The following is a 21,881-nucleotide window of genomic DNA, read 5'->3' as shown; positions in this document are numbered from 1 at the left end:
AATTGTTAATTGGTGACCCCTGTTAAACATATATTATCCCTTTTATTATAACTTATAAGTATATATCATTTATACCACAGGTGTCTGTCTAATCACCAAATTAAAAGTAATCTATATATAGATTATATAGTACTGATAATGACCGGCATGCGGCAACACGAGGAATTCTGTAAACAAATAACAAAAATATTAAAAAAATGTATATAATTAAACAGTTTTTAACAATAATAAAACTGTCTTTTTAACCTTTTCAAATTAAAAAAGAACATCTCCAAATATTACCATTTTAAAAGACCATGACCCAATAAAATTTAAAGACAATATAGGTAGGTAGGTAGGTACATTGTAAATGCCTTTCCATAAACAGTGTTAATTTATACAAAATACTTAAGAATTACATTCAACCAGAATTAACGATGGAATATGTGAATCTTAACATTAAGTCTAAAATTATGTAAATTATACACTTTTTTATAATATGGCAAAACTATTTTTAATATGCAATGGTTAAAAAATACATAATATGCATTTATGCCTTAACTAAATCTATAATAGAATTATAGAACATAGTAATGGTATAGACTATAGTGGAGGAAATACATATTAACTGCTTACAAATAGCACAAAAACCTCTCTAAAAATTATATTTCGTAAAATAGATTTTTCTGATTAAACAATTTTATTATACTCAGAATATCGAAACAGTTATTCGTAAAACAATTATATAATAAAAAATAAAAAATCATTATATTATATTATTTAGCACTATAAAATTTGATATATGTAGCAATTCATAACTATAAACCATAGATAATACAAGATCAGAAAATCTAATATTTCCCAAAATAAACACCTCAAAATATTATAATAGTTAGCTGAGTTAACCTAGTTATAGGTATTTAATATTTGGATTAAGATTATAAAAAATTCTCCTTTTTTGTTATTGATTATTAAACAGTAAAACATTTTATCAATACAATAAACTTTAATTTATAATTTATATAATTATTAATTGTATTACTACTAGGTAGTAGGTATTAAGTTTATTAATTATTATTATTAATTTTTAGAGAGTTGTCTATCAAAACAAAGGTTTTATCTTTGGTGTTAGATGCTGCGGTGCATATCAATATAAGTAGGTAGGTAACTAATTTTTGTAAACGTCGATTTTGCTAAATAAATAAATTATTATCAAAGAAATATATATATTATGTTATTATATACGTAGTACGTATGTGTTGGGGGATACTTGGGTCTTAGACAGTTAGACGTATGAATAAGTGAGCTCGGCGACTGACGACCCAGTTATTCACTAGATTACTTAATTTATTCGTATAGGTATATAGTTATAGTATATTGTTATATAAGCAAATGCATTGTGTCTGTAGACTGTAGTACATATAAGCGTTTCGTAATTATTAAAACCCGTAGGTACGTATTACTCAATTACCCATAGTCAGCGTGAGCCTTTCACTCACGGCTATCCGTTCATATAATGTTATTACGACCGTCCACTATAATACTATATACTATGTTATACATATTTTATACGACTGCATAACAATAAATAATAATTAAAATAATATTAATATCATGTATGTGCACTTTACACACGCGTGTGCTGGTGTGCTGTGTAAGTAGATACTACGTCACGCGCTCACGCGATTACCTGCGTTATGCATTTATTATACTTGTTGTTACACGTTACACCATGTTATGCGATTTATATGCATACGGGTTTACACTGTTCATAGCCTACGAATCGCGATCATCAGTGAATACCGGAATGCTGGATAGCCGCGAATATCACCAATCGCCATAAACATTGGAAGTTTAATGTTCATGCACAGACTAGGTACGTGAAAATATACGAATTTTCATAATATTATGTTATTATAATAAAATAATCTAATCCGTGCACGCGTTCCATACTTCCATCGACCATCGCTGTTTTCGTTCGTATTTTTATAAATAATACCTATAACTATACTCGGGAACGCTATTAATAGATTAATATATGTTTTGTCGACAATTATAACGAGTGAACAAGCGTTTCGCGTAAGTGCCAAACGGGAGGTCAGTGATGTGATGATATTTTTTTCCTAGGTCGCGCGAATTCACATTTTGGCACGAAAAGTCGGAAAAGTGAAAAACAAAAAAAAACACCTGTTCGAAAAGTCGCCCTTGAAACACCGTATCGTCGGATGTTTTCGCGTCGCGCGATAACCGCAGTCGGACTGATAACGGCTGCAGTCGGTCGAGTAGGGTACCCACCGCAATATCGCGAACTGCCAAAATACGGTGACGGACGACCTTAAGGTGCTTTGTTTATAAATAAATCCGGTGCCAGTGGGTGTACGAGTGTACACTCGTCACTCGTTCTCGAGTCTTGGACGTTGGTCGATGGTCTTCGCCCGTAAGCCGATTAATTGTTTTATTGTTACGGCGACGACGGTGGCGCGGCACAGCGTCGTCGGATCGCGGAGCAGTGAAATGATCTGTAATTGCGTTTAGTCGAAGGAACAGTCGAAAGCAGTGCCGACGACCGATATGGATTCGTTCTTAGACCTATTCGATCCGGGCACGAGTCCTCCGACCAATTGCGACGTATGGCCAGAAGACGACAACGATGCTTCCCGCCTGCCGCCCGAACCGCAAATGGGCAACGTCGAGTACAAGCTCAAACTGACTAGTCCGTCGAAGTTGCGCTTTGAACATCTAGTCACGCAGGTGAGACATTTGTTTTATACTTTACGTTTTCAACAAAACTTATGACATTATGCTTATTTGTGACTAGCTAAAGTGGAGGCTAAGAGAGGGGCACGGTGAAGCTATCTATGAGATCGGTGTCGAAGACACGGGAAAGCTAACCGGATTGTCTTCTGATGATATGAAGTCCAGTTTAATTACATTGGATCAAATGGCCCTCAAACTTGGTGCCACTACATCAGTATTACGAGAAAGATCTGTCAGAAAGGATAAAATAGTTGCGGAAGTCTTAGTTAGAAAGGTTTTTATTTTTTATTTAAAACTATTATTTATATGTGTGATTTACATTAAATTTATATATAATATAAGTTGTATTAGTCTTAATAAAAATAATTTCTAACTATCTTATTATCTTACAAATTTATTTTTATAATATATACTTAATACCTAACTAATTTAAATCAAATTTAAGTAATATTTTATAATAATAGTAATAATTCTATAATATGATCGTAGTATAAACATTTGAAGATTTTATATTATCTATTACTTCATATTTTTCAACCTTTTAGCTATGAACATTTAAATTGATATTTTTTCTTATAAAATAATGTGTATCGTTACATATTATTAAAATAATGTAAATATGTAATATTTACATAAAATATTTTATTCATAAATTATTTAGAGCTAAAATAATTATTTATTTATTGATTTTTGAGTAAAAATGAAACATTCATGCTTATAAACAACAAATTGCTTACTTATTTGTTTTTTTTTTCATACGTGTCATTCAAATTGTACAAATGAAGGTCAAGTTCATAATTTAAGAAAATTACTATTAGTCGAATAAAAACTGATCATACAATTTATTTACTAATTTCTTTATAAAAACTATTTTATTTGATTTTAAAATTATACAGGGTGATTCTTTTATTAAACAACACTCATTATTTCAAAAAGTATTAATGTTTTTGAAAATATTTTTTACATAGTTTCAAATTGTTAAAAAAACAACGTTTTTATTAAAAAATTATATTTTTAAATATTTTTTATCCTTATAATTTTTTAAGTTTTTTACTTTTTTGAATGACAACATAGTGTTTTAATTTCATATTCCAAAGCAGAATAATTTTCTGAGTATTTTGATACATAAAATTTGAATTTAGGGCGAGTAGTTTATGAGTTATACGTATTTAAAGTTTAGTTGTGTGGAGTGGAGTGGTACGGGGTTACCCCACAAAATGTTTGTCCACTATTCCACTTGTCTAATAAATTGCTTATTTAACTGAATATGGAGGTTATTAAACATTTTTAATTTTACTATCTAAAAAAGAATTTTTATTTAACTTCAGTCTATAGTGATCTTTTTGATATATTATGCAAGTCATTTTATTTTCCTTTGATTAATCTTATCGAATTTAGATACACAATAAAAAAAAAAAGATTATATTAATTTTGCCATCAATAATAATTGAAGATTATATTATATTATGAAGATTATTCTTTTATGATAACTCTAAAAATGTGTATTCATCACATATAAATATCAAGGCCATATTTTATGAGCACAATTTCGACTAATAAACAGTTAAGAATTTAACTGAAAGTAGTTTAAATACATCACTATTTTCATTAGTAAAATTAAAATTATAAATTATTGGTTTTAGCATAAAACATTAATTCTTACATGAAACCAGTTAATTTATAAGTATTTATTATCAAGTTTATTATGTAGTTACTATTTAAAATAATTACAAGTTGTATTAATTGTATAATACATGTTTAAAGAAAGGATATTAATCATTTTAAGTATATACATATATTTTTCCTTAATATTAGTATAAAATGTCACATTTTTTTAGAGCAAGTTTAATTTAATACAATTTGTATGATTTAGGTTCCAGATGACCAAGAATGTATAGAAGTTATGGTTGCTGTGTTAGGAGGTGCAGATGCTGGTAAGTCAACTCTTCTTGGTGTCTTAGCACATGGCGAATTCGATAACGGCCGTGGTAGTGCACGGTTAAATGTTTTAAGACATTTACATGAACTTAGATCTGGACGAACTTCTTCTATATCTCATGAAATTCTCGGTTTTGATACTGAGGTAACTAAAATGTATTATAGTTTATCAATGTATAAATAATGAATAAATTAAGGTTAATACTACACGAACATTTATTTATAATATAAATAATTAAACTGAAAACAAAAAATTTAGGGTTACAGCTTTAAAAATTATAATATAAAAATGAAAACTACTAGTTCTGGATATATTTAAATAAATAACTTGGTCTGTAACTTTAAATTGTTTTTCTAGTTTTTGTTAACTAATATATTTATCATTGTTTTATTTTTTTATCATAACTATTTACAATTTCTATTGAATTCAATTTAAACATTTTTCAGGGTGATGTTATTAACTATCAAAAAGCACGTACAGCTGAAGAGATTAGAGATCGTTCATCCAAGTTGATCACATTTCTTGATCTGGCTGGACATAAAAAATATCTTAAAACTACCGTAGCTGGTTTAAGTGGTTACTGTCCAAATCATGTTATGTTAGTTGTGAGCAGTCCAGCTGTAAATGTTTCTAGTCCTACTCAATTAGACATGACCAAAGAGCATATGGATTTAGCGTTAGCACTTAGGCTCCCATTTTGCATTGTTGTCACAAAGACTGACATTACTCCTGCAGACAATACAATCAATTGGTTGGAGTCAGTGTTGAAATCAATTGGGTGTCGAAAAGTAAATTATATCACTTGTTTATTATCTGTTTGAGAATCTATTAAGTTTATAAGTATATACATTTTTAATTTCAGGTTCCTCTTGTTATTAAATCTGATGATGATGTCATTACAGCAAGTTCAGCACAGCCAACACAAAATGTTGTACCTATATTTACCATATCCAGTGTTACTGGTGAAAATTTAGATTTACTAACCAGATTTTTATACGTTTTACCACCAAGTATAAGTATAAAAGAAAAAGAAAGATTGGAACAGGTACAATAATATCATTTACTTCTAAAGTTGTTTAAGTGTGACCCCACCAAGGTCGATGCAGAATATATTGCTCCACCACTAATTTAATAATAGAATTTATGCTATAATTGAATACTACATGACAAAAATTTTAGTTGTACCTATTTGTATTTCTTTAGGCTGTATTTATGATTTATATTGCAAATCTTGTTTGTACATATATGGTTGGCATTGTTGGGTTTCTGTAACTTGTTATTTTAAACTAGCAATGAATAGATTTTTCTCAAGTTTTTGAATATAACAATATACAAATTTTACTATAGTAGAAACCGGTTATATAGTTGCAAATCAAGTTTCAGGACATTAAATTGAAGATCCTGGAAAAACTTATATTTTATGTGCTCATTTGTATCAGTTATATAATGATTATATCATTTACAGATGTTGACTGTTATTTTTGGTTTTTTTTAGAAAAATATTTTAATTTTATTTATAATGACAGTATTACATTTGTTGAAGGAAATTTAATAAAAGATAGTAATAATTTTATCGTTGTTTGATAATTTTACTATCAGGAAGTTTATGTACTTGATTGCAGTAAACATGCAATTAATGAATATCAGAGAATCTATAAAAAAAAAATATAGTGTTTAACAAACTAAGATAACAGAATTTTTTAGTATGCGATAATTTTAATGCAAATACTTTTATTTTACTTTTTACTGTATTTAAGTCACGATTTAGTGATAAAAATATGATACATCATAATATTATGTTCATGTATTATATTATCAATTTTTTTTTAACATTTAGAATTATGACTCAATTATTATGATCAATTTTTACTGGTGTCCCTCGAATGTCATAAACGGTTCTACTATATTTTGTTTCTCTAAACATTAAATATGTACTTTGATAGATTCAAATTTATGAAAACTGTTATCTTTGAAATAATTAAAGTAAAGAAGACAATAATGAACACATTTTTGTAAATTAAAATGAATAAGAATGATTATTGGCCTAATTTTTTTTTTTGTTAATTGTTTATTATATATTTTATTATATAATATTGATATTATTGATGTAGGAAATATGTATCATGTATATTATCATATTTTTAAAGACACTAATGGTATTCAATTATAGTGATTGTAAATTTGGATAGTCAAATACAATTATTATATGGGTGCAATACATTTTTTTTTCAACAGCTTAAAGTATCAAATTTTATAAAGTCCATAATATTTTTTTTATACTTTTTTTTAGGAATGTTGTCAGTTCCAAATAGATGAGATTTTTAAAGTACCAGATATTGGTACGATTGTCGGTGGTGTACTTACACAAGGTGTTGTGAATATAGCTACAGAATTAGTCATAGGTATTTAACAGTAAATTTATTAAACATTAAAATATTAGTGCAACATTTTTTTTTTTTTTTTTTTCTAGGTCCTCTTGATAATGGAACATTTGTTCCAGTCACTGTACAGTCTATACACAGAAATAAAGCTCCATGCCGTGTAGTAAAAGCAACCCAGAGTGCATCATTAAATTTAGAAAAAGCTATACCGGGCCTGAGGAATGGTATGGTTTTATTGGGATTAGGCGTGAATCATAGTGCCTGTATGTTCTTTCAGGTATAGCGACAATTTAGTTGTGTTGAAAAAATTGTTGTTATCTGGATTTAATTTGTAGGCTAGGATTGTGGTACTTTATCATGCAACATCTATACATAATGGATTTCAAACCACTGTACACATTGGGAATATACGACAAACTGCTGCTATTGTTGCTATCATGGAGTGTGATAAACGAGGCATGCACACAAATGACTCTGCATCAGTAATATTTAAGTTTGCACGTCATCCAGAATATGTAACAGAAGGCATGAGATTATTATTCAGAGAAGGGCAGACTAAAGGAATTGGAATTGTTACACAGGTGTTTGCTTTGCAAGTAGTGGCAGGATAAACATTTTGTTTGTATATAACCGATAGTTGATATTTACACAGATGAATATACTAAATAGTACTATAAACCAAACTTTTAAAATAAAATCACATGTTGTATACAATATTTTTTACTTAATATAATGCATAACAATTTTATCTATAGTAATAACAATATATTTAAAAATTTTAAAGCTAATTTAATATACAACTATAAATATATCAATATTTTTAAATTTAAGATGACCATTCTTAACCATTTTATGGTGTCTTTTTATGTAATATCCATGTTCAACGGTTTAAGAAAAACATGATAGTTTTTTAAATATAAATTAATAAATGATTCATTAGACATTTTTTTTAAAAGTTTTATTATTCTTGTATTCAATATTATCATTTTATGAAAATTTGAAGTGAAAAATTTTATGCTATCATTTTATGCAAAAGTTAAATTGAAAATGGCTGTTAATGTTGTATACTGTTATTTTTTACAAACATTAATAAAATGAAATTGGAATATCAGTTGGGTTTTAGGAAAGTAATTAAAATAATATTGTTTGGAAATATGATTTTGCATATCAAGTTTTAAATTGACTATTTTTATTATGCATCGTAATATTACAATTTTTACAAACTCATAAAAAGACATGTATATATTATAAAAAAACGTTGTTATTTAATATGTTTAATGCTTGTATAATGTAAAAATAACAAATATATTAATAGTTTTTTTGTTAATTATAAGATAATATAATGATAATAAAAACTACAATTTATTTATAATTTAAATATTAAATATAATATATTTTTAAAGCATACAATACAACATAAATGTTAGATTTATCTTTTAATATATAAATTACTTAAGAATTTAATGTCTATTTTATATTTAATTATTATTGTATTAAATGTATAGTGTAGAAATAATTTTAATATTAGTTAGAACACTTATTTATTTTAGTTGCAAAGAGGTAAACCTGAGAAAAAGGAATGAAGTACAAAAAGTTATTTTAACTTATAATTTTAGGATTTATATTTTATAGTTTAGTTGTAAAATGGTGTGACTGAGTTATATATTTTAATTTAAAGAGTATTCAGACACTAAACTATTTTAATAGAAAAACAATGTTATAAGTTAAGTACATAATAATATTATCTTAAGTTTTTTTTTTAGTTTAAATGTAATAATGTTTTTACTTGTGTTCAATGTAGCTATACAGCTTAAACAATAATATTAAATGCATCATTTATCAGTACTTTTGTTATAGTTTTTATATGTTTTTTTTAGTTATCAATGTTATATTAATCATTTACTATTTTTTCCCCATTAAACAGTTATTCATATAATACAATTTTTGTTTTAGATGTTCATTATTAAGACACCTTTTTTTAAATTAATTTTTTGGAAATGTGTACTATATTTTAGATAGTTTTTTGATACCTAGATTACAATTTTAATAAATTCTAAACAGAAAAATAAAATACCAACTCGTCACTTGGTATACAACAGTAGCTGGAAATACATTTTTGTCAATTTGACAAGACAAATTTGTTCAGAATCGCGGGGTTTGCCAACAATGAATGTTATCAAAATTTCAAGGAAAATCTATTCTACTGTATCTATTTTACTTTTTTAAATTAATATTTCATACTGCAAGTTGAATTAATTTTTGCCAAAAATATACAACATAATTATTCAGTATAATCATTGATCATAAATACTATAGATTGTTCACAGGACGATTTTTTAGCGTCGAACAATAAAACTACCGGTAGATGGCGATATAAACCAACAATACTATAAAATTCATTTTTTATTCTTGCCGCCGTAACTATGATTAAGTGCAGTGCGAGAACTGTGTAACTAGTATTTATAATTAATGCTACAATGTATATATACATGCAGCAATCCGAGCGCATGCCAATACCGATGCAAATTAATGTGCACCGTTTAGTCCGTGACACGTTATGTCAGTAATGTACTGATGTAATTATGTTACTATAATGTTATGATATATATAATAAATAAATATATATCGTCACAAAATCGTCCAAATCCACAGTCGGGATATATGTGATGAATGTCGTTCAGTACCGTCATCGTCAGGCCACCGTAACTAGACGTCGTAACTGCAGCACTCAGACGAAATATGCTGTCAGTAATTGTCAATTGATTGTGAGTTTCCGTAATCTCATAATCACATGATATTTGATTAATTTTAATTTTTTTACTTTTACAATATTTTTGTGAGACGTCTCCGACACCGACATTGTGTTTTTGTACAATTACAAAATACCATTTGCGATTTGAATAAGCTTCTTAATCGGTTGACGTATTATTTTAATGCGTCCCCGATTGCGTTCAGCCGTCTGTCGCCTTCAATCGCATTGCGACGCGTAAACGTCGTACAACGGGCCGTTTTTATATTGTCGTGCGTCCGAGTGTGCCACCACTACTTCATGGAGGACATCTAGTTGGTATTAAACGCTTCAGTACGTTTTTAATATTTTGATCATTGTTGTCCGACTTATTCGCCGGTTGTTCCATCGCCGAAACAGTTTACACGTGTCGTCAGTAGGGTCGACAAAACAGTTTTCCCGCAAAAAAAAACCGAAACATTTGACATTTTTAATTTATTATATAGGTATTCGTCACTTTTTGACGGCAATCGTTACTTTTTGACTAATTCGCCGTAAAAAACTGATTTTCCGCGTTTTTAGGCGTTCAAATCGTACAAGAAGCTTCCGAAAACGATATATCGTGCAAGAGGGACCGTCGGCCAAGGTTTATATCTAAAAATAATTGTGAAAATCCAAATATTAAGTACTTAAATCCAGTTAAAACCACTTTTTTGAAAAAAACTCGTATGCAAGTTTTCGAGCAGAAGGATTTGATTTTGGACCTCGAGACTTAACACGTGTCGTCAGTAGGGTCGCTAAAACAGTTTTCTCGCAAAAAAAAACCGAAACATACGACTTTTTTATTTTATTTTATCTTATACATTATTACAATGTGACCTGTTTGAGTTGCAGATTGAGGATGTGTGATTTTTGGCATTATGCGTCGTCCTAATCTAGTGCATAGATATTATTGAGTTCGTTTTGACAACGAAATTGATGTGCCACCGATTATTAATACTCAGCTGACGTACAAACGTTCGGTTTATTGGTTATGGAAAACCAATGCAAACACCAAAGGTAATATATATATTTATATATACAATAATGAACTTGTAATATATACCTGTTATATGTATAATCTTAACCACAATAATTAATAATTTAATATTTAGTTTAATGTATTTTAGTTTTGGTTCATAGTGTATTTCAGAGTGTAATTAATGTTGTCCTCTATAGCCTATATACTATGTCACCAAACCCTAGTCTCGTACTGATTGTGATCACGATTCACGATCTAAAGTTTTGAATAATTTAATTTAATCTTATCTTGTAAAATATATTTTCCTGTTTATTCGTACAAAGTTTTCACGATTGATTATTACCAATTTATTTTATCCGTACTAACTGTTCGCGGTATGCAACTTAAACAATAGATAGTACAAAGTGTCCGTTTACTATATTATTATACCCGCCTATTAGTGGCTGCTGTCTGCAATAATGCAAGTCGCAATAAGGTGTAATTTCCTAATATGTGGTTTACATTTAACACGATAGGTAGTTAATTTTTTATACTTACTTCTACTTTTAAACGTTTTAAACCTTCAAACAAATCCATTTATTACCTATACAACATTTTTATTCAAAAGTCTTTCGACTAGTGTATTCACAATTTCACAGTGTATAACTAATGGATATTTAGTCAGCGTTAAACCAGCTGCTGATAGTATGCTGAAACATTGCTCGAATTCCCTGTCCCTCTTTCAGTTTTTCAAATTTTTTTCTTATATTTTTGTTACTTTTACTTTATAGTGTATATTATATTCGATTATTCGTAGACCGAAGATTAAAATGGAATGGACTGGAAACAAGAGCCTTTTCACTAAAGGCTGGTAAAAGCAAAATATATATTTTGAAAAATTAGCATGATTACTAATGTAAGTGCTGCATCTATTGGTTTCAAGAGCAATGTTGATTTAATCTTTAAAGAATCTTTGTCTAAATAACCCTAGACTTTAATATTAAATACATATTTATTTGTAGTCGGCAATGGATGGTAATAGTTAAAATCCATTAAATAATTCATTATTCAATTTTATTTGTTAATAATGTTTTCGTCTTTAGTAAAAAAATAAATAAATAGTATTTGCTACGAACAATCATTTTATTGAAGGTATAACATGAATAAATAATATATTAGTAGAATAAATGTGCCATGGTATTATGATAAGTGGTTCTTTAATCTTTTTTGAATAAAACATGTGGGTGGTGCAAACGTGCAACTGAAGTCTCTCTGGCAAACTTAAGTTCACTCTGCCGTACGCCACTAAAGTTATAATAGGATATAACGTATGAAATAAATTAACACAGAATCCATTTAGTTATTACAACTATTATTTAATATAATATAATGTACTGACATATTAATTATTTCGAATGAAAACACAAACAAGAACTAGAATACATTTTATCACCTATCATTATTAAATACTAGCTTATTATGTACAATAATACAATGCGTCATAATATTTTATACAAAACGATTTACTGAAAATGAATCTTTTGTTTTTATTTTTTTATTTTTCGTGGTATCGAAAAGACGGTTTATATTATTTTAATAATAATTATACTTAATCAAAATAAGACCTATTTATCATCACATTTAGTGTGATAAATATAAACATCAATAACAATACATTTTTTAGTCATAACGTATATATTTTTTTAGAATCAGATAATATTATACGATTTATTCGTTATTTAAGGTCAGATATAATTGTTGTGAAATCAATTTTAGAACATCGCCAAAAAATAAACGAAATAAACAAATACTAATTAATTATGTGTGTCAATGAATTTCGTAGTAAATCGTTCCGTATTATATTAATCGCATTTTTTTACTATGATTATTAATCTTATTTGGTCCTCCAGTACAATCAATACGAAATTATACTGTCGGGCGCACATATATGCGCACGTAGGTATATAATAATAATAATATATAGGTAATATTATAATAATAATTATACATTTATAATAGAAATCAACAGTAATATGTTCACTCGTGGTTACATGCACAGGATGGTCCATTCGTTTTGATATGGCTTATAATGTGAATCATAACAATTTATCATTTAATAACTATATATATATATTATAATAATAATAATGTTGCACACATAAATTTCACTTAACAAAAACATCGATAAACATATAATTATTGTTTTCGTATGAATACATTGTAGTTTAATACTTCTATTACGTTTTCGTTCCAACGACATTTAACGAGCGACACGATAACAAAATCAAACCAAAAGCGTTATACAGCAAAATAAAATACATAAACATACTACTTATATTTAATATATTATTATGGGTAAACAGTATTATCATAAATTTTAGGAATGTATTTGATTTTATACAATACATTATACAACATTATGTTAGTTTATGTGTTCGATTGTGATTTTTCTATATTATATATTAAAGCGAATTACGCAAATATTATGTGTTATATTATTTACCTGCAATATAACACTCGGGTCTAATATATAATATTATTTGATACAACTCTAATCTGAGTAATAACGTTGAAATTATATTATAATAAATAGGTACTCTAGGCATTAACTCTAGAGAAACAAAATATTAAGTATGGTTTCATCAAAAAAAAAAAAATAAAAATAAAAATAGAAACAAGTAAAGCCGAATAATATAGTAATATAGAACAATAATAATACAAAAGGATAATACAATTAATAAATTATAATATATTATATAATGTAATAGGTATTTTATATTATATAGTGTTGGGGACAAAATGAGATCACGAATTTTCTTTTTTTCGCCTTTTTTTTTTTAATGAGTTAAAACACAACTTATTAGGTATACGCATAATATAGTTATTAAACTTTATAAAAAAAAAAAAAAAATAATAATATTAACGACTATTATTTAATTAACACAAAGCGGTAACAAAACGAGAATAATAATTGTATAGATATAAAATCATATAATAATAGATTAAACTGTTATTAATATTTGTCGATGATTGTCTTAAAACTCCGTGGAATCTATATAATATTGTTATCATTTTGTGCTTCCTAGCCCCGGCCGTATTTATCGAACTTATTAATACGGCTGATATAATAAATATCACCCACCTAATAAATTATTTAAAAAAAACTTGTGACACTTAAACGATGACGTGCTCGGTTTTTAGTCGAGGAGAAAATAAATAACAATGTTAAAAGGCATTTCTAGCGCATGCTGCAGCTGCATGCAGTAAGTCATTGGTATACCATTGAATCGACATTATGTAGATATTATTGTACAATATGTAAAATATATTTTGGTAGCCACAACAGTTTTGTTAGCGTTAATAAAAAAAATACACAACATAATAAAATAATATAATAACTAACCTATATTATTATATAATATATTATGCAATCACATCGAATGCACACTGTTTACGCATTGTTGAAAACCAGTAGATAAAAGGATATTAATATAATAATACAATATAATATTTAACTTTATACATAAATTATAATATATAGAATCATACTTAAAACGTATGAATGATTTTTTAAATTTAATTATTATCTAAAACAAAATAATTATAGTATATTATATATATAAAAAAAATGGTTCGCGTCAGTTATATAATTAATATTATTAAACATTTAATCATTAAAATAAATTGTATAAAAGGGGTGGAGGAGGGAGAAGGGACGAGGCAGATTGATAAAGAGACCCTAATACTATTAGAACGAATGAATACGTATTAAAAATACTAAGTAGCCAGTAGATACCTATCTACATATACACATTACATCGACAAATTAACAACAATAACTTAGTAGTTATATTTTGTAATTAACTCGCCGCCGCAGTTGTTTTTATTATTTAGTATTTACCACCTAGTCGCGCTACGACGAACCGTTTTACAAATACAATTTCAATAGCGTAACATTATTATAATAACAATACGCGTTTATGCGGGTTTTTTTTTATTATTTTTTAATCCAATAGTCAACACAGCGCCATCATTACATACCTACACAATAATAACAATAACAACATCGACGCGATCGAAATGAAATGAAATTAAGATCCGCGGGAGGGAAATCAGTAAATCGGTAAGTACCGATAACCGCCGTTGTCCCTATTGCGTTTTATTGCAAGTACTCGAAAAATAACAGTACCTAATAATATCTGCTTTAGTTTGATCAGCAAGATCTAGACAATATTTATATATCATTAAATTTAAAAAATCATTTTTTTTTTAATTGTCATGTTATTTTTTTTTTGTATAGCGTCAGTTAAAAGTTATATTAAGATATTATGAAATTCTAATAACCGTATAGTTCGGGTCTTATACTTTCAGGAAAATAATATGAACTAAGTTGAGTTTAGTCGGGGCATACAGGTTTTTTTGTTGTTTTATTCGATTTGCTGTTACTCGATAGGAACAGAATGGATGAAAAATACAAATGTGTTGTAAAATATTATTTTAATACTTTCTTTTAATACTTGTGTAAGAGTAAATCATTGCAAACCTGACGATTTCCAGACTGGATATTATTTTTTATGAAACCTATTTATTTTTTTGCCAATATTTTTAACGAAATTGTCTATTATTTTACTGAAATAATTAAGTCTTTAATTAAAATAAATGCGTAGATAGGTATAACCTATCAACCATAAATATAGTCATGATTTAGACTTTTTTTTTGTAAATAGATTTTTCAATTAACAGGTAATTGAATTATACAATTTACCGGGAAAAACATTTTTTAAATACACTCGACTTTTAAACTAGTTTTTCTGCACAGTTTTTAGGACGAAAGCACGGTATTATCGAACTCGTGTATCACTAGTCTGTTGTATAATATCTGAACGCATTAAAAGACTGGAGGCACCCATAATATTATTAAAGATCTAATCTACTCGATTTACAATATAATATTATGGTTTTATAAAATGGGAATATAAATTACTTTTAAGTACGACAAGAGTGTGCATTCTTTTGCACGCCTCGACGAGAAAATATTAAAATCTATATAGGTAGTAATAATAATAGCAACAACAATAATAATAATAATAATAATAATAATAATAATATGTCGTCACAAAACAGAATAGTCCGTCGTCGGACAATCCCTCTCGCCCGATCGCGTAGTAAATCTATCTAATTCTAATATTATACATATACAATATCATAAACCGTGGCAATTACAACGCCGCCCAGGATGGGGTAGTTCTCCCACATCATCGTCGACCTCACAAGATCGTTATGATTGTCGCGCGTTCCAGCAGTGGTTATATGATATCACGACGACACGACGTGCTAAATATATCATACCTTACCTACACGGTTGCTGGTCGCCGGCATATATTAATATATTATTATATAGTTATGGCCATAATACATTGGTAGGTGTAGTTATACGATGCCGAATGGGATTATAACGACGGACGACGACGGGTAATGATAAAATATTAACTGAGAAAGTGTGGTCGCACCGCAATCACGATTATTACAGCAGCTCATTCTTCTCTCCGATCACCGGCATCGCAGCGCGCGGACATTATACACCGCTACGACTATTTTTTTACAGCACGTAAAAAACATAATATATAACCGCTCGTCCGCATACCTAGGTAATATATCATACTATATATTATACATAGTACCTATAATTTACGCACATTATTATTGTTATCGTAACCGGGTGTCTTGTGCGTGCGGTCGGCAAAAAACTTCGGCTGATTTACGTGATATAATTATATCATAATGATATGGATTATAAAAATATATGATCATCAGCCGCAATGCCGATGACAGCCGCAGCAGCGAACTATTCATCTCGCGGTACGTACGAATCCGTCGATTAAAGTCATGATGGGAGGGGGGAGGGGTACCGGATGTAATAATATTATTATTGTCATGGTCCCCTGGCTAAGCCACGTCGCCGTTCGATGTTCAGTCGCGGTCGTGTCGTGTTGGACACCCACAATTGCACACGGCAATACTATATAGGTATATGCCGTTTATCACTCCCTCCCTCCCCCCCGAGTTCCCACACGCTCGTTACACCCCATACACGTTCACACAGACCCCCAAATCAACCGTCCCCCGCCATCGTCACCTCGGCCGCCACAATTGCGTTATTTTGACGTAAATATAAAGCATTTTATGCCAATATATTGCGTTATACTGTCGCAGCTGCTTAATAATATTATCGTACGATCGGACTGATCACGTGCGTTGTACAACAATCATATCTCCGCGGAACGATCGTAATAATATATTTTATTTAGCAGTGAATTTTATGACATTTCAGTTGGCGACGATATTTCGTATGGACGGCTGTCGTGCAAGGAGATCACCGGCAGTCATCGTGTCGGTCCATTTATATACATTACTTACACATTGTCGTGAGAGACGAGTGAGTTTGACTTTTGACTGCAGAGTAGGTGGTACCTATCGTAACCTAATACGCGACAATGGCGAAATGCTTTTATCATCGATTTTAGTTTATCCGCGACTTAAATATATATATATATATATATTAGACAGTCTGCCACCGAAGATGACTTTCGCCGCAGACGATATGATTGTTACGATATTATTATTATATTACATAGTCTGCAGCGCGCTTACGTATGTACTTATTACGTGTCTGTGACAAAAATCGCGACTATGGGTGAGAGCGGAAGGGTGGTGACGATAAGCGGCGAGAGGTTTGCGATCGAGAAGGAAAGTTCTAGACTGCAGCAGACGATATATAAATATATATACAGTACTATAAACACGAAAATGCGTATTGCATACATAATACCATTTGAATAAACGCGCGTAGATCGGGAGGGGTGTAGAGAGTTTGAAGTGGAGGGGTAATGGTTTTTTTTATTTGGTTTTTTCCTGAGTGACTATAATAATATAATTATTTTTATGTATGTATATAAAAAAAAATTTAAAAAAAATACTAAATTGTATGAATCTTCTTAGCCGTTGTCGCCTTGTAAAAGCGGCGTGGACGCGCTGATATTGTTGTGGTTGGCTATGCTGTTGGCCACGGACTTGGTGGACGATGACCCGACGCTGTTTGTTGCGTGTAATTTAGAAAACGATCCGATCGGTTTAACCGGAAGCACAGGAGCCATTTCGGCGGTAGGAGTTTTCTCGCCCAACAACCAGTACGTCGTCACTTTTCCTTTGCCCTATACGAGGCAGAGAGACGAAAAAAATTAAGATTTTTCATTAGTTTGGTGTCTGTGAGTCTACTGTAAGTGCACAAGGCATGCAGGTAAAAGGTACTGAATAAGTATACTGCAGCTGGTATGCTCATACTAACGGCGTACTTTGGGATTTATTGACTTACACGAGGAAGAACTTGACAGTTATAATAGTGTTATATTAATTGATGGGCAATTAGAATACAAAAAAAAAAAAATTGATATGATTTTATGAATGATATGATAACAATTATTTTGTGATCGTAATAATTATTTACTATGTAGTATGTCAGAATTTGGATTATACGCAGCTGTATAATGTACTAGGTGATTCATTGTAAGGTAAACCCTATTTTTCTGATGGGTAAAATCACTATACATTTTTTATTGTCTATTTCTGGAGGAAGAGGAGGTTTATTGGGTTGATTGGGAGTTATTGAATACGCCACGTAGTGATTCGCACCGTCTGTCGTCATATTTTTCGTCGTTTTTTCAGAAAAAGTAGTAGTAGTATACATATATATATATATATATAGCGTGCAGTTGATATTACACACACACACACACACACACACACACGTTACACGTATAATATATTATATATATAGACCTAGGGGACGACAAAAATGACGCGTAATGGACTAGAAAATAATGGACCTAAATCCTTACCTTCATCTCGATTTCGCCTCTGAGTTCCAAGTCGAACGTGCCAAACGTGTCGAGCACTTCTTTTGTTTGCGGACTCACGTGGATTTTCAGCGCTAGAAAACACACATACACACACATTTACAATGATATAATCGCCATCCAAATAAATATATATATATTATATTTGTAGTATGCACAGCCAGGAACAATCAGTTAATTGCGTTTTTCTCCCATTTAATTATTTTTTCCTTTCGCTTCAATAGTAACGTGTGTACAGAAAATCATTTTTCTATGTTTACATCCATTGAAATGTTGAATATTCGTACAAATTAGTACAAAATATATAAATGTGTCGGTACATAATAAATAATACCTATTATGTATCGATTTATGAGGTAGGCTCAAGGCGAGGTCAGTGTTATTTATTTTGTTTGTTTTGTTTTAGTATGTGCGAAGTATGTGCGAAATTTTTAAACGTAATCGTCGTAATCGTTTAGTCTCTGGAATTTCAAATGTTTTACCAGAAATGCTCGCTAGAGTATCGAAGCGTAGTAAATAAATTACAATAGCATCGGGAGTAATATAATAATAAGACAATTTGAATTTGTACATTTTTGCGATCATATTACTTATTATTTACACCACAGTTGGCGAAATACATATTTACACAGATTTGTTAACTTTTCACGGAACTCGTGAATAGAAAGGGAAATCTGCAATATTTATATTAAGGTAAATGTGAATATTACAATAATAATTTGTATAATAATATTATATTATGATAACACGCAAAGATTAAAGGTTTAACGAATGATTGATTCAACGCAGCTTAGTAGCTAGGCAGGCATCAAATAATTTATATTTTCCTGTTACTTAAGTTATATATTGTTTTATATATTTTTAATTTTTATTACTATGATATAGGTAATAATTTTTGAGTACCTACTGCAATTTTATAGACAAACCGTCAAGGTGTGATTGGATAATCTTTTGGATTCACGGATTCATCAGAACCCGATGATTATATTTTACGTAGACGCCTACGTAAATATGTAGGTACACCAACCGTCTCTTAGATAGATTTCGGTTAGCATGACATGCACTGACGAACGAGTTCGGTGGGGTTTTTTGACGTACTAAATTGACAGATTATGTGGAAAATGCGGTTCGACGGATAGACATACGCGTGTGCGTACTCAGATTGAATGAATAATGACGAACATTTCGGTGTATTGAAAAATGTGAACCGAAGTTAATTTTTAAGATCGTAAATTTTGGTACCGAGATGATTTCTGACAGGTGGAATAATGCATTTCAAAAGAAAAAATAAATTAGATATTATATTTTCCCATAACCATACATGTATTCCGTCTAAAAAGCGCAGTCGCAGATATTAATAATAACAGTATTGCGAATCATATTTTTATATTGAGCGCTACGTTCTACACCATTGTGTGGCTTTACGACGAACCCTTTTTACCGACTAATAAAACAGTTTCGTATTATTAAATACACATATATATATATATATTATTTACCTATTTATTAAAGGCACGTAAAATTGATTTCGGCTTGTTCGAAAAGGTATTTTGATAGTATGTATAATACTGTAATATACTGTTATACCTAACCCCAAACGGATATTACGATAGGTGGGTAAAGGCACAGTAAAAATGATAATGGCTATTATGTCCGGATTCAATAATACGTGGGAACGTATATAGTACGTATATAGAATAATTCTACGTTATTATTATTATTATTATATGTATAATATATATTATGTCGTTGTTTTGTAGGTCGTATGATTTTATTCCGTCCACGGAATTCGATTATCCAGATTAGTTTTGTCTGCGCTGATATTATATATGCGTGCACAATACGTCTAAAATTTTATTACGTACCGATATACGGACGGGAACAGCAGCTTTACCGCGGACGCCGGCACTGCGCAGGATATGACGTACCGATATAATTCATGTATGTGTGTCGGGGAGGTTGAATATTGCGCAGTGCGAAGGGAGATCCGTGTATATTATAATATTATTATATAGTTACTATATAGCTAGGTAGTTTGCTGTATACACCGCAGTTGACCTAGTGACCGATCTATATAGTAAGAGATCCGATCCGAATGCACACGGATACAATAATAATAGTAATAATAATAAGTATCTATACTATGTTCGTGTGCTTATGCATTATTGTTTTAGAATTTCCACGTACACGGTTAATGTGGCGAAATGATAATAGGTACGTCGTGATATTGTATATACGTGTTTAAACGGGTATTATTCGTTTCTGGGTTAAAGCGACGGCTCATATATTGTTTTTTTTTAATATCAACGAGATTAAGGGGAGTAGAATATAAAGCATACCTTGTCCGTTGGATTCCATTCTCGAGGCTGTGTTGACCGTGTCTCCAAATAAACAGTATCTTGGCATTTTAAGTCCGACCACTCCGGTTACACAAGGTCCTGGAGAAAAAAAAATAAGGACATGTTTTTTAAAAGCATATAGGCATAATATAATATTGTATTAAAAATGTTAACCTTTGAACGTCAAATAAACTATATATTATTTTTTGTCCTTTATTTAGTTTACCGTTCATTTCTAATCGGGGTTGTAATATGTTATAACGAGGAAAAAAACGTGTTTGTAAAATTATGTTTGCTCTAAGTATTTTTTAGACAAAGATATCAATTTAAAATTTAGAATAACAATTCGCTAGAGTAGAGATTACTATAGTTCATTGAATGTTTAAAATATAAGATTTTTTTTTTTAAACCAAGACGTGTTAAAGTGCACGGTATTCAAATAGTTTGAACCCAGACGATTAAAAACAAAGCGAATCTTTTTCGGCGTCTTAATTTGATTGTAAATTTACGACTATCATTTTTATGAACCACCGACTTCTTCTATATTAAAATATCAGACAAGCTATAAAAACAACGCTATCGTAAAAACTCCCCATTTGAAACGTTCAATTAAATTTTAATAAAAATCTGACCGCGTGTGTATTTAAAATAAATTCGTATTCCTCGTAAACGTCTCGTATACACCTATACAGACGGTTATTGTAGTGAAATTTTAATGGAAAACCTGATCAATCGTTATTTTCGTGCATTCAAAAGTAGATTTTTACAACAACTGCAGTTACGACTTTAAATTTTTTCGCTTATGTTTAAAAATTTATCGAATGATTATTTTATGCGAAATCTTC

The 21,881-nt window shown here is 29.7% G+C and overlaps 2 protein-coding genes and 1 long non-coding RNA gene across 5 annotated transcripts in view; 2 read left to right on the top strand and 1 right to left on the bottom strand.

Annotated features, from left to right (window-relative positions):
• The first annotated feature begins 1,623 nt into the window (after positions 1–1,623).
• LOC132921413 (GTP-binding protein 2) lies at positions 1,624–8,997 on the top strand. 2 transcript variants are annotated; one of them, XM_060984435.1, is made up of 8 exons: positions 1,624–2,730; positions 2,798–3,010; positions 4,610–4,819; positions 5,122–5,463; positions 5,538–5,720; positions 6,966–7,077; positions 7,146–7,319; positions 7,392–7,620. In XM_060984435.1, the coding sequence occupies exons 1-8, from the start codon at positions 2,551–2,553 to the stop codon at positions 7,394–7,396; spliced, it is 1,419 nt and encodes a 472-aa protein (XP_060840418.1). In that variant the 5' UTR covers positions 1,624–2,550; the 3' UTR covers positions 7,397–7,620. The 2 variants fall into 2 exon arrangements, with proteins under 2 accessions (XP_060840418.1, XP_060840417.1); XM_060984434.1 differs by having other exon boundaries at positions 1,630–2,730; positions 7,146–7,333; positions 7,392–8,997.
• Positions 8,998–9,835: 838 nt separating this feature from the next.
• Positions 9,836–11,914, top strand: LOC132921415 (uncharacterized). 2 transcript variants are annotated; one of them, XR_009660866.1, is made up of 4 exons: positions 9,836–10,290; positions 10,367–10,469; positions 10,679–10,843; positions 11,576–11,914. It is a non-coding gene; the product is annotated as an uncharacterized LOC132921415 (long non-coding RNA). The 2 variants fall into 2 exon arrangements; XR_009660865.1 differs by having other exon boundaries at positions 9,836–10,469.
• Positions 11,915–12,139: 225 nt separating this feature from the next.
• The window catches only part of LOC132921412 (atrial natriuretic peptide receptor 1), a 280,157-nt gene continuing 270,415 nt past the window's right edge, over positions 12,140–21,881 (bottom strand). Inside the window, exons 19-21 of the mRNA XM_060984432.1 lie at positions 21,037–21,135; positions 18,680–18,771; positions 12,140–17,995 (exon numbers count right to left, since the gene is read on the bottom strand). Coding sequence (XP_060840415.1) covers positions 17,780–17,995; positions 18,680–18,771; positions 21,037–21,135 — 407 coding nt within the window. The 3' untranslated portion in view covers positions 12,140–17,779. The remainder of the gene's footprint in view (positions 17,996–18,679; positions 18,772–21,036; positions 21,136–21,881) is intronic.

This window comes from Rhopalosiphum padi, chromosome 2 (assembly GCF_020882245.1).
Source record: "Rhopalosiphum padi isolate XX-2018 chromosome 2, ASM2088224v1, whole genome shotgun sequence".
Taxonomy (NCBI): domain Eukaryota; kingdom Metazoa; phylum Arthropoda; class Insecta; order Hemiptera; family Aphididae; genus Rhopalosiphum; species Rhopalosiphum padi.
This window is presented reverse-complemented; position numbering and strand designations above follow the sequence as displayed.